The sequence below is a fragment of the Canis lupus genome, chromosome 17 (assembly GCF_011100685.1).
Source record: "Canis lupus familiaris isolate Mischka breed German Shepherd chromosome 17, alternate assembly UU_Cfam_GSD_1.0, whole genome shotgun sequence".
NCBI lineage: Eukaryota > Metazoa > Chordata > Mammalia > Carnivora > Canidae > Canis > Canis lupus.
Genome location: NC_049238.1, coordinates 57,448,568 through 57,461,437, shown reverse-complemented (window position 1 = coordinate 57,461,437; position 12,870 = coordinate 57,448,568). Strand labels below are relative to the sequence as shown.

Sequence of the window (12,870 nt, the reverse complement as noted above, 5' to 3'; positions counted from 1 at the left end):
AAGCACATTTTACTTCTAAAAGCTCATTGTCAACTCACCAGGCACAGTGGATAAAAAAAGAGAGGAAGTGTGTCCCTGGTTGATTTTTGTTTCAGGTATGCAGCTTTATTTACAAAGCTGACTTAAGATTACCAGCTGCCTGGGGGGCTGGAACCCATGCAGCATACTGGGCACAGTGCAGTTTCTCCTTTGAGGAACGCTCACTGAAAGGAAGTGGTGTAGATTATATGGACTCTGCGCAGTTGGGGATAAGAGATTGGACAAAGGGATCTCATCTGGGCCACAGAAGATAGGTAAGGAAAGCCACAGCAGTTCCAAGTAGAAAACCAAATAGCCCTGTAGTCTATTCTGAACTGTTTCCTTGTTCTCTCCCTCTTCTGCTTCTCCTTGTCTAGGTATGACAAATACTGTGCAGACCACTTCAAAGACAACCACTGTGACCAGGGATGCAACAGTGAGGAGTGTGGCTGGGATGGGCTGGACTGTGCTGCTGACCGGCCAGAGAACCTGGCAGAGGGGACCCTGGTTATAGTGGTGCTCATGCCCCCAGAGCAACTGCTCCAGGATGCCCGCAGCTTCTTGCGGGCACTGGGCACCCTGCTCCATACCAACCTGCACATTAAACGGGACTCCCAGGGGGCACTCATGGTCTACCCCTATTATGGTGAGAAGTCAGCTGCCACAAAGAAGCAGAGGATGACTCGCAGATCCCTTCCCGGTGATCAAGAACAAGAGGTGGCTGGGTAGGTTTTTGGTTTTTGGACCTCTTAAAGCTTAATTCTTAATTTCTCAAAGCTTGTAAAGCCAAGTACTTTGATACACAGAAGTCATAACAACCTAAATGACTAGCTCAACCTAAAAATGCAGAGCTCAAACAAGTAGAACAGCCCACCAAGTACAACAAATTCATTATGCCGGTTACTGTGTTTAAGGGTGAAGGTTTGACTTGGTCTTGGTATCCTAAGAAGTACGTTGGAGCAAGCAGAAGGCAGGATGTCAGGGAGGCCTCCTCAAATGTCAGAACCTGTACCCGTTGCCAGCGTTGCCTCAAATCCCCTTAGTACTTACTGACTCCTCTTTTATATTAATCTTGTCTTCTGTACAAGGCACTGCATTTATTATAGAAGTCTCTGTAATGATCTTGAATTGTTCTGTCACTGCACCCCACTATTGGTTGGTGTGTCCCATGACTTTTGACTCTGTACCTAGCTAGGATCCAGATGCAGAGAGAAAGGAGAATAAGGACCAGCTTTACCCACTTTCCTCACTTGGTCTTGCATTGCTTTAGTCAGAAGGTGCCAGGAATGTGAAACATAGTCCAAGAGGGAATGAGAATTAGTGATTAGGATCTAAAGGGACAGGGTCTTAGTTTCTGAGTTCTTTTGGAGGCACCATCACAGAGGTGGAGAGCCTAGTGTAGAAGGTGAGGAAGGAAGGCTTATGTCATCCTTTCCAACTTGACTTGGTTGACTGACACTCTTCTGTTTTATTCACCATTTCCCCTTTTCCTCTTTCCCCTTGGCATCCTACAGCTCTAAGGTATTTCTGGAAATTGACAACCGCCAGTGTGTTCAAGATTCAGACCAATGTTTCAAGAACACAGATGCAGCAGCAGCTCTTCTGGCTTCTCACGCCATCCAAGGGACCTTGTCCTACCCTCTTGTATCTGTTGTCAGTGAGTAACAGTGGTGTTAAGGAGAAGGTTTGGAGAAGGGGAGGTGTTACTTGAGGGCAGTGAGGAAAGGGCATGCCTTTCAGTGTGCAACTCTGTTTTTCAGGGCTGGTGTGGTCAGTCAGTCCATGCCCTTTAAATGAATTTTATGCTAATGTTGAGAGGTTTATTCAGCACTTTCCCTCTCCCTCTGCACTTCCAGGTGAATCTCTGAATCCAAAACCCACTCAGCTTCTTTATCTACTTGCTGTCGCTGTCGTCATTATCCTATTTATTATCCTGCTGGGAGTTATCATGGCCAAAAGAAAACGTAAGCATGGCTCCCTCTGGCTGCCTGAAGGTTTCACCCTTCGCCGAGACTCCAGCAATCACAAGCGTCGTGAACCAGTGGGACAAGATGCCGTGGGGCTGAAGTAAGATGGTTTGCCAACAAGCTACTATTCACAATAGTAATAAGCAGGGATAAATCAGAAAGGAGATCTTGTTGAATTAGAATTTTAAATTTCAATCTCTGGCCACACCACATTACCATACTTGACTGTGATTCTGAATTCCTGCTGAGTGACTATCAAATAACTATTCTGTACATACTCAAGCGATGGTGCTTGGCTTCTGTGTTGAGGCACACTTTTGTTGTAAGCTCTTGATCCATGGGAAAGAAAAGGATGCCTACTCAGGCAACGGGACATAAAATACTGCCCATCCTTCCTGGGCCAAGGCCCCTGAAAGTCTTTAAGGATAGCCATGGCAAAAAGGATTGAAAACATGATATTAGTTTATAATAACCTGTGTTCTTGTTTTTCCCCTTGTTAATCTTGTCCTATCAGAAATCTCTCAGTGCAAGTCTCAGAGGCTAACCTAATTGGTTCTGGAACAAGTGAACATTGGGTTGATGATGAAGGGCCCCAGCCAAAGAAAGCCAAGGTAAGCTGGCCATGGTACAACCATCATTGTCAGCCACTATCTGGTCACATTTCAGATTTCTGTCCTTTGGTATCTAGAGTCCTGAATGGGAGAAAAGGGTAATAGTCTTTGTATGCCGCCAGGCAATGGCTACTACCCCCAGTTGTCTTGAAAGCCAGGAATCGTTAGGTCATCAGTGGCCTTGGGTTTCCTGCATATGCATTTCATTAAGAACTCTTTAAAAATAATAAAACAAGTGAGCTTACTTCCTTAAGAATCATGCTGATGGTAGCTGAATAAGGATTGATGTGTGTAAGTAGCTATTTCCTTTATTGCTAGATCTCTCCCTTATCCTGTCTGGATACTCCTCCTTCTGGAAAGGAAGGTGCAGTTACACAGTAGAAGAAATCCAGTGACCATTGAGTTTAGAGATTCTGAATCTTGAGCCCAGGAAACTAAAACCATATAGAAGTAAGAGGTAGATCGGGCTGAAGCTGATGTGAAAAAGGAGACAATCCTTCCATAGCTCTACATGACTGGGATATGCATATATCCATGGATAGTCTAAAGCAACTTGAAGATATGCATGCTTGAGGAATACAGGCATGCGGTACGGCATGATGGTTAAGAACATTGCTTTAGTTGCAATCAGAACTGGATTTAAATCCAAAACTCTGTTACTTGGTAGCTGGAAAATGACTTAACCTCTTTGTACCTACTTATCCTTATCTCTAAAATAGGGAGTTGTTGTGAAGATGAAATACGGCAATACATATGAAGCATCCTACCCATTTTCTACCACATAGTAAATATTCAATAAAGGGGAGCTGCTTTTAAAACTATAATAGTAATTATTGCCCAATAGTTATTTCCCTGGGTCCTAGCTATGCGCTGGGCACTGTGTGTTAAGTACAGGTAGGTGATGTTGAACAAGGTATGTTTTCTTGTTCTCATGAACCTATAGCGGTAGAAGTTGCCATGTAGTGCCTTGTAAGCACTTAACACATAGTTAAGTAAAGGTAAGCAGAGGGTGCTTTTTGAGACCCACAAGAGAAATTAAAGTCTAATTCTATTGGAAGGAATGGTAGGAGTTAGACAAAGAATCAGGACAGGACATGGCAGATAGAGAGGGTCCAACCCAGGCACAAGTCCAGAGGAAGGAAATGGTGCTTTGGGAATCTACAGCTTGTATATTTGGTAGGCAAAATAGATGGTATATTAAGGCTGAAGCCTGTAATTTGGGATGGGCAAGTTGGGAGAGTTGTACTGATAGCACAGAAGAGGGTGACAGGAACCACCTCCTGGGAGCAACAGGAAGCTGGTGTGGATGATGCACCCTAAAGGGTAGAGTAGAAAGAGAGAAATGGGTAGAAGACTCTGGACTGGCTTCTTGTCTGCAGCTCCTGATGGTGGTCCAAGTCAACAGGCAGCATTCTTGCATTGTTTTCCCCTGTCAGGCTGAAGATGAAGCTTTGCTCTCAGAAGAAGATGATGCCATTGATCGACGTCCATGGACACAGCAGCACCTTGAGGCTGCAGATATCCGCAGGACACCATCACTGGCACTCACTCCTCCACAGGCAGAGCAGGAGGTGGACGTGCTGGATGTGAATGTCCGTGGCCCAGGTCAGCACCCTCAAGCCTCCCCCTTTCCACCTGCCATGCCTGCCTTTGGTTCTGTGTTGCGCCTGTTCTTGCCCCACTCAGTGATATGCTCTTTGCCAATTGCACAGAATAAATCACCGAGGAAATGAATACTTAGGGAATACAGGCTTGCAGAAATTAAAAACCTATATGAGTAGGGAAGGATTTTGTATTGCCTCATGTACAGCATGCTTGGGAATAGGTATGCTGATTTAATGGAAAAGATTTTAGTAGGATAATATAGTAGAAATAATATCCCAAAGCAGAGGGATAGAAGATTAATTTGGTTGATACCTTAGTGCATATCATTCTGTTAATACTGGACATTTTAAAATATGGCCCCACTTAAAATAGCATAGTACTTAGGAACTTAAACAGAAAGACTCATTTAACTTAGAAGAGAGCCCAGCTTAAAAAGACTTACTTTACCATTACTCTTCACAGAAAGGACTCTTATCAGAGGAAAAGTAGATGGCAGATGTAAAACTAATTGCCAATTACCACGAGAAGCCGGGGGATTTTTTTCCCCATAAGAATAACTATTCAAATGGAACTATTCCAATAGTTTGGTTAATTGAACATTAATATCCTTCTTCTCCTTGAATACTTTTTGAAAAATTCCTTTCTTATAGATGGGTGCACCCCATTGATGCTGGCTTCTCTCCGAGGAGGCAGCTCAGATATGAGTGATGAAGATGAAGACGGAGAAGACTCTTCTGCCAACATCATCACAGACTTGGTCTACCAGGGTGCCAGCCTGCAGGCCCAGACAGACCGGACTGGTGAGATGGCCCTGCACCTTGCAGCCCGCTACTCCAGGGCTGATGCTGCCAAGCGTCTCTTGGATGCAGGTGCAGATGCCAATGCACAGGACAACATGGGCCGTTGCCCTCTCCATGCTGCAGTGGCAGCTGATGCCCAGGGGGTCTTCCAGGTAAAGAACAGGAGTAGGGCTGATTCTCCATGGATCTATAATGTTTTCTCTTTGCTAAGGCACTGAAGATCCAATTACATTTCATTCAAAAATTCTTTGAGAGAATAGGGCAGGTGATGGAGTCATGCTTGCTGGATGGGAAAGCAGGAAAAGAATGGTGGCCAACTGACTTAACAGCCAGATAGCAATAGAGCCAACCAGATCACACCAGTCCTCTGATTCTTAGCCACAGTCCTTTTTGATGTGCCAAAATGCCTCCCAAGTGAATGGATCAGATGGAAGTGGTACCTGATATATAGCTTTTGACTACTATCAGCTCTCCCTTTGTAGATTTTTCTGGCTACATGCTGCTCCTTGGTGGTTTTCTTGACATATATTCACAGTGTATTCCTTGATGCCCTTTTATTTTACCCTTGTGAGAAAACTGGAAGCATTCTGATTCATCTTAAAACTATACACCATATTTTCCCACATCCCTCCTTTCTTTAGGAAGTAGAAGACATGAACCATTGTCTCTTGAGCACCCATTTGTTCATTCATTCATTCATTCATTCATCCATTTATTCAACGTTTATTGATTGAGGATGATAGAATCTTGGACACAAAGATAGCAAGCATTCCCTGCCCTCCAGGAACTTACAGTGTAGCATTAGCTCTGATGCTCTTGTTTGTTCACTTAGCTTCATTATTTTCTTCTATCAAGGCAACTCTCTTTTCTGTACTTTCTTATCTTCTAGATTCTGATCCGCAACCGAGTAACTGATTTGGATGCCAGGATGAACGACGGCACTACACCGCTGATCCTGGCTGCCCGCCTAGCTGTGGAGGGAATGGTGGCAGAACTAATCAACTGCCAAGCAGATGTGAATGCAGTGGATGACCATGGTAGGGCCGAGAGGCAGGGAGTCGGATTCTTGCCTGCAAAGCATGCCTTGCTTCTAAGGGGAAAATCATTACACAATCTTTAAAGAGCTGTCCCAGATTTGAATCCACTGCAGATTCTTTCATTCATCTGTTTTTTCTTTCAACATTGTAAGTTCAGAGAACTAAGCCATTGGGAAGTTCCTAGACAAAGGTGGGAAGGGATTTTTAGTGAAGGTTCTTGGATCTCAAAGCCAGTCTGTAAAAGGCTTGCCTCTGTAGGTTCCCAGGCATATCACTCTCGATATGAGGACTTGTGAACTGACTTCCCTAGGGGCTTATGAGCAATATCTTTTTTTTAAATAGATTTTCTTTATTTATTCATGAGAGACACAGAGAGAGGCAGAGACACAGGCAGAGGGAGAAGCAGGCCCCATGCAGGGAGCCCGATGCAGGACTCAATCCCAGGACCCCAAGACCACACCCTGAGCTGAAGGCAGATGCTCAACCACTGAGCCACCCAGACATCCCTTGAGCAATATCTTAAATAGACATTCCGGTGTGTGATAAATAGGTTATTGTCCTCAGTGTGCTGGTTCTGGCTTGTGGAGGACGTGGGTACCATAGACAAATGACCCTTTAACCTATATGTCTTCTGAAGGCTAGGCAGCCTTTTTTAAAAGTATTTTTAGAACTGAATAAAAAGACAACACTTCAGCTTTTTTTCCACAGGCCCCACAGACAACTGGCTTGCTGCTCTCTGGGAAGGTCAAAGTTTCCTTGTTTAGGTCATGATGCTTCCTTATACCGGGAGTAGGACATGTCCCTCTACTCTGTCTTCTTGTAAACATATTTTTCCCTGCAGGGAAATCTGCTCTTCACTGGGCAGCTGCTGTCAATAACGTGGAGGCAACCCTTTTGCTGTTGAAAAATGGGGCCAACCGAGACATGCAAGACAACAAGGTAAAATCTGGGCTCTGAGTTGGAGGTCAGACGGAGTAGTGCCTCAGATTATAAAGCCTTCCCTTTTGTCCTGTAGCTCCTCTTGTGAGGAGTATACACATAGAGGGAGGCAGGTTGGATGGAAACTGGCCCCGGAGAGCTGGAGGGGAGGGCATTGGGCTCACCCAGGGAAGTGTGAAGAGTGAGTCCTCTGCCTCCACAATATTCAGTCTGAACCAGGTCATCCTATAAATAACGTCAGTGTCGCCTTCTCTACCTTTTGCCTTTTTCACCCTGGCCTTTCTCCTGGTTATCTGTTCTGTTTACACTCAGTTCCTTTTCTCTTGTTCATTTTCATTTTCTTTGCTGTGGCTTTTGTTTTCTGTCCTGGGACACCATAGCGTTTTGCTATTTGCTCTTCTTCCTCTGAGTCTTAGGTCATGTTTGCCCTCTCTTGCTCATCTTACCTTCTCTTGTTTAATTTCTCTTTTCCCTTACTTTAATTCTTTCTTGATCATGTTTTGTTTCCTTTTGCTTTCTCTTATTTTCCTGCTTTAGGTTCTTCCCCTCCTACCTTTTTTATTTCTAACTTCTTTCTTTTCCTCTTGGAACTCATTTTGACAAGCTCAGTGCCCTTTTAAGCAAATCTTTGTCTCAGGGGCATGCTTTATTTCATACATTACCAACTAAGGAGACATTGGGCAAAATTGATTCTTGGAAGGAAGAAATAATCTTACTCTTTCTATATATATAGCTACATATATCCATTCAGTGCATAAGCAGATAGACGTTTTATCTGTGGTATTAAAATTTCTAACAGGGAGAAAAAAATGTCTACGAGATTATTAATAACAAAAAGTTTGAGAACCCTGGCATATTCTCAAGAGCGTTGCTAATTTTAATTGGCCTTTTCTGTAGGAAGAGACACCTCTGTTTCTTGCTGCCCGGGAGGGAAGCTATGAAGCAGCCAAGATCCTGTTAGACCATTTTGCCAATCGGGACATCACAGACCATATGGATCGTCTTCCCCGGGATGTGGCTCGGGACCGCATGCACCATGACATCGTGCGCCTCCTGGATGAGTACAATGTGACGCCAAGCCCTCCAGGCACTGTGCTGACTTCTGCACTCTCACCTGTCATCTGTGGGCCCAACAGATCTTTCCTCAGCCTAAAGCATACCCCCATGGGCAAGAAGCCTAGACGGCCCAATACCAAGAGTACCATGCCTACCAGCCTCCCTAACCTTGCCAAGGAGGCCAAGGATGCCAAGGGTAGTAGGAGGAAGAAGTCTCTGAGTGACAAGGGTCAGCTGTCTGAGAGCTCAGTGACCTTATCCCCCGTTGATTCCTTAGAGTCTCCTCACACATATGTTTCTGACACCACATCCTCTCCAATGATCACATCCCCTGGAATCTTACAGGCCTCACCCAACCCTATGTTGGCCACCGCTGCCCCCCCTGCCCCAGCCCATGCTCAGCATGCACTGTCCTTCTCTAACCTGCATGAAATGCAGCCGTTGGCTCATGGTGCCAGCACTGTGCTTCCCTCAGTTAGCCAGCTGCTGTCCCACCACCACATTGCTCCCCCAGGCAACGGCAGTGCAGGGAGCTTGGGTAGGCTCCATCCTGTCACTGTTTCGGCAGATTGGATGAACCGCATGGAGATGAATGAGACCCAGTACAATGAGATGTTTGGTATGGTTCTGGCTCCAGCTGAGAGCACGCATCCTGGCATACCTCCCCAGAGCAGGCCGCCTGAAGGGAAGCACATAACTACCCCTCGGGAACCTTTGCCCCCCATTGTGACTTTCCAGCTAATCCCCAAAGGCAGTATTGCCCAACCAGCAGGGACTCCCCAGCCTCAGTCTAACTGCCCTCCACCTGTTGCAGGCCCTATGCCCACCATGTATCAGATTCCAGAAATGGCTCGTTTGCCCAGTATGGCTTTCCCCACTGCCATGGTGCCGCAGCAGGATGGGCAGGTTGCTCAGACCATTCTCCCAGCCTATCATCCTTTTCCGGCATCTGTGGGCAAGTATCCCACACCACCTTCACAGCATAGTTATGCTTCCTCAAATGCTGCTGAGCGAACACCTAGTCACAGTGGTCACCTCCAGGGTGAGCATCCCTACCTGACACCATCCCCAGAGTCTCCTGACCAGTGGTCAAGTTCATCACCCCACTCTGCTTCTGACTGGTCAGATGTGACCACCAGCCCTACCCCTGGGGGTGCTGGAGGAGGTCAGCGGGGACCTGGAACACACATGTCTGAGCCACCACGCAGCAACATGCAGGTTTATGCATGAAAGAGCCTGCCTCCAGTGTAGGGACAGAGCTGCCTATTATAAATGCTGCTGAGGAACAAATGAAGGTCATCCGGGAGAGAAATGAAGAAATCTCTGGAACTAGCTTCTGGAGGCAGGAGAAAGAAGATGCTTTTATCTTTTAGATAATGCAAGGGAAGCAATTTTGTCAGCTTCACTGGCTATCTGCAGGATTGGGGTGGGGGGAACATGGCTCTTTTAATCTTTTACCCATCAAGCCAAGTTTGTGGAAATGCAAAACAAATATAAGACCTGGGACCATGTTTACTCTTTTCTTTTGGAGAAAAGAATGGATGCCTATTGTAGCCCAGACATTCTTGCATCTTGGGCTGCATTTTAAGCCCTGGGGGTGTCTGCCATATCCTTGAGAAGACTCTACAGTACAGTCCTTTTGGGCTTGGACCCTGGAATTCTGCCTAAGTTGACCTGTCTCATCTTACCTTCCTTGGAAATTCTTTTGACTTCGTTTGGTGCTTTACATTTTGCACCTCTCTGTGGTTGTGCAGCCCCACCCACCGGCATGTTACAGGACAAGACCTTTGTGCTTTTAATCATTCCTTTTCTGGAAAGCAACTTCACCCTCCTTTCCCAGTGTCCCCAGGAGTCTCACAGGGTTTGCTTTGGTTGTAGTTCTCAGCATATACCTTTCAAGTATGTTTCTTTAGAAAATGAATCTATTGCAGTCTCTTATGTAATATCATTCCTAGAAGAGGAAGGGGAGCAAGATAGTTTTCTTTGAACCCATCCTGGGGACAGAAGACCCTTTGAAAAGACTGCCTTAATTCTCTTGCCTGCATGCAGGGCTTTCTATAAACTTTACCAGGAAGAGGGATGAGAATTTTTTCTTTTCTATTTGTGGACCTAGTCAGTGTGAAGTTTTGTTGTTGGCAGTGCAGGTACTGTGCCCCCCTAAACAAAACAAAACTAAGATTTGTAGTGTCAGAATGACCAAGAGACACGTTAACTCATGGGAGAAGTGGTTACCACTAACAAGACCCTTCCTGCCTACCATTCCACTGTCAGCTTGTGTGAAACGTATTTGTTCCCAGATCTCAGAACCCCCAGCCTGCTTCACTCACTCATCCAGCAGGGGAAGCTAGCCTTAGCTGTTGAGCCTTTCCTTCCAGGTATCTCCATAGAAGACTATGTCTCAAACGATGCTCCCTCGCCACTGAGAACTGAATTCTGCTTAGCTGGAGGGATCCCATGACAGCTGTGTTCCTTTTGTGGTGCGGTTGCAGTCTCCTTTCTGACTGTTTGCCTGCTCACCAGGCTTCCCTCTCCACAGCGTGCTCGGAGTTATTTGTGCAACTAAGTAGGTTCTTGCCAAACACATGGGTTTTCTATGTTCAAGCAAGCTGGCCTGGTTTTCTAGGGTCCTCGCCAGCCCTATTAGAAAGTTGAAACCATGAGGCAGCCTTTGCTGTTTGTTGCTACCATTTTTTTCCTTTATGGCAGTCATGACATTCCCTTTTAGGCAATGAATGTAGAAGCTTATCGGGACATTTTCCTTTCCTAGATTCACTTTCTAGATGATGATGGACAATGAAAGACTTAACTGTCTTTATCATGCTCATGCTGAGATTGTGATTATATTGTACTTGAGTCTGCTTCCTGCATTTGTGGTCTTGGCACCTTCCATGACCCCCTGTCAAGGGCAGAAGCATTCTAGTCAACACTAGAAATAGGAGGAAAAGTTTTCTTCCTCTTCTCCCTGAGTCAGCTAATAGTTGGTCCTGTGATCATACTGTCATCTCTACCTGGTGCTATGATGTCATGACACCTGGGAAATTAGTTCTGCTGGGGCATTTTGTAGATATTGACAGGGAAATTTCCTATTCTGTTTTGGTTTGAATGATGGTCTTTATTCCTTCCTTGGCTAGGAGTGCTCATCAGAGCATCCCACTTAACCTGATTTCTCTGTGGCCTCCTGTATAACCCCTAGATGTCTGTTAACATGACAATCTACAGATTTTTTTTTCAGTCCTGCCCAAGTTCATCAAGCCAACAAAAATAATTAGTTCTGCCTCAATATGAACATACTGTTTGTTCATTCTGTATTTTATTTGTCATGTGGCAACTCAACCAGTCCTTTCATAGTGTGTACCATTTTATCTTCTGAATACCGACTCTCTATCCTTGGACCCATTGTTAATTCAGATGGGGAGAACTTCTCTGCATGGACCACTGTGAACCCCACCACATATGCCCCTCTCTGTTATTCCATCTCATCCCCATTACCTGAAAGTATCAGCCTCTGACCCAACAGCTTGGATCCTCTCTGGCCTCCTCCCTCCCCAGCCACAGTGTAGGCCTAACTTGCTTGTTTCTCCTTCTTGGGATTCTTAGGGCTTGGGGGAAGGGGATGTGAAAGCTGCCATTACATACAACAGGCTTCAGTATTGAGGAAGAAGACACTGCCTTTCAAGCATTTATCAATCCCTTAGATTTTGAGAACCTTGAGTTGTATAGCACCTAATAAAAGAGAAGGTGAGTTGGAGAACCACTTTCTCATTTGGCTTCTGAATTAGAGACTAAGTTTTTATAGGATGTATCTTTTATGCCATGTATAGATCACCTTCCTTCCCCTATCATTTTTGGTTTATTTTTATTTTTATAAATTCTTCCTTTGACTCCTCTTCTGTCTACCTTTGGGGATAGATTTTTCTGTTTGTTTCTTCTGTTTTGTGTTAAGCATCATTTTCTGACTTACATGTTGGTAAGGGAAGGAAAAGTGTAAGGGAAAGAGAGAGTGAAAGACTTTGATGTATGCAATCAACCGTGATGCTCAAGCCCATTATACTATCTTGTTATTATATTTGCTGGTGCACAATTCTTGCATAGAAAAGAACCAAAGGTATGTTTTGTTGGCAGGCAGTTTGGAGATTGTGGTTTTAACCAACACATTGAATGTATAATGATCATTTGAGAGGACACAGTTAAAAGACCTGATGCTCCCACTTGTAACTGTTTGGTACTATGGCGCTCCTTCCTTGTGTACATTTCTCTTAAAAGTGATATTATATCTGTTTGTATGAGAAACCCAGTAACCAAGAAAAATGACTGCATGTTCCTAACTATGACACAGTAAGGAAAATGCACAATGTTTTTACTTTTCAAAGTTTCATTCAAAGTAGTTAAGATGAAATTCATATGAAAACATTTTTATCACAAAATAAAGATTACATGTCAAACTCTGTGGCATTGCAGTTTTTATTTTCCATTCCTGTGTCCCTGGTCTTGCGATTATATACCTGATGATGTCAGAATTTGCTGAGAGATAAATAATTTTCTTTTCATTCTGAATCCCACAAAGCCCAGCACTAGGAATCTTTTTCTTTCTCCAGACAGATTACAAAGAAATACTTTTGAGGAAAGAAACTTCGTCAAACAGAATGCATCACAAGACAGAGTCACTTTTCTGTTTACTAGTTGGTGACAAATCGACACTTGCTCAGGACAGAGTACCTTCCAGTGGAGATGGAGTGTGTTTGCTAAAGCCAGGATTGAAAAGTGAGGTATGACTAATAATGCTGATGCTACTGTTACCTAAACTGTTAGCTTGCAATATCATCCCTCAAAGTAAATT

At 44.6% G+C, this 12,870-nt stretch overlaps 1 protein-coding gene across 1 annotated transcript in view; it reads left to right on the top strand.

Moving 5' to 3' along the window:
* The window catches only part of NOTCH2 (notch receptor 2), a 182,687-nt gene that overhangs the window by 147,494 nt on the left and 22,323 nt on the right, over positions 1-12,870 (top strand). The window contains exons 26-34 of the mRNA XM_038561934.1: positions 396-743; positions 1,533-1,675; positions 1,875-2,085; positions 2,500-2,596; positions 4,033-4,201; positions 4,852-5,153; positions 5,891-6,038; positions 6,880-6,977; positions 7,875-12,799. Coding sequence (XP_038417862.1) covers positions 396-743; positions 1,533-1,675; positions 1,875-2,085; positions 2,500-2,596; positions 4,033-4,201; positions 4,852-5,153; positions 5,891-6,038; positions 6,880-6,977; positions 7,875-9,263 — 2,905 coding nt within the window. The 3' untranslated portion in view covers positions 9,264-12,799. The remainder of the gene's footprint in view (positions 1-395; positions 744-1,532; positions 1,676-1,874; positions 2,086-2,499; positions 2,597-4,032; positions 4,202-4,851; positions 5,154-5,890; positions 6,039-6,879; positions 6,978-7,874; positions 12,800-12,870) is intronic.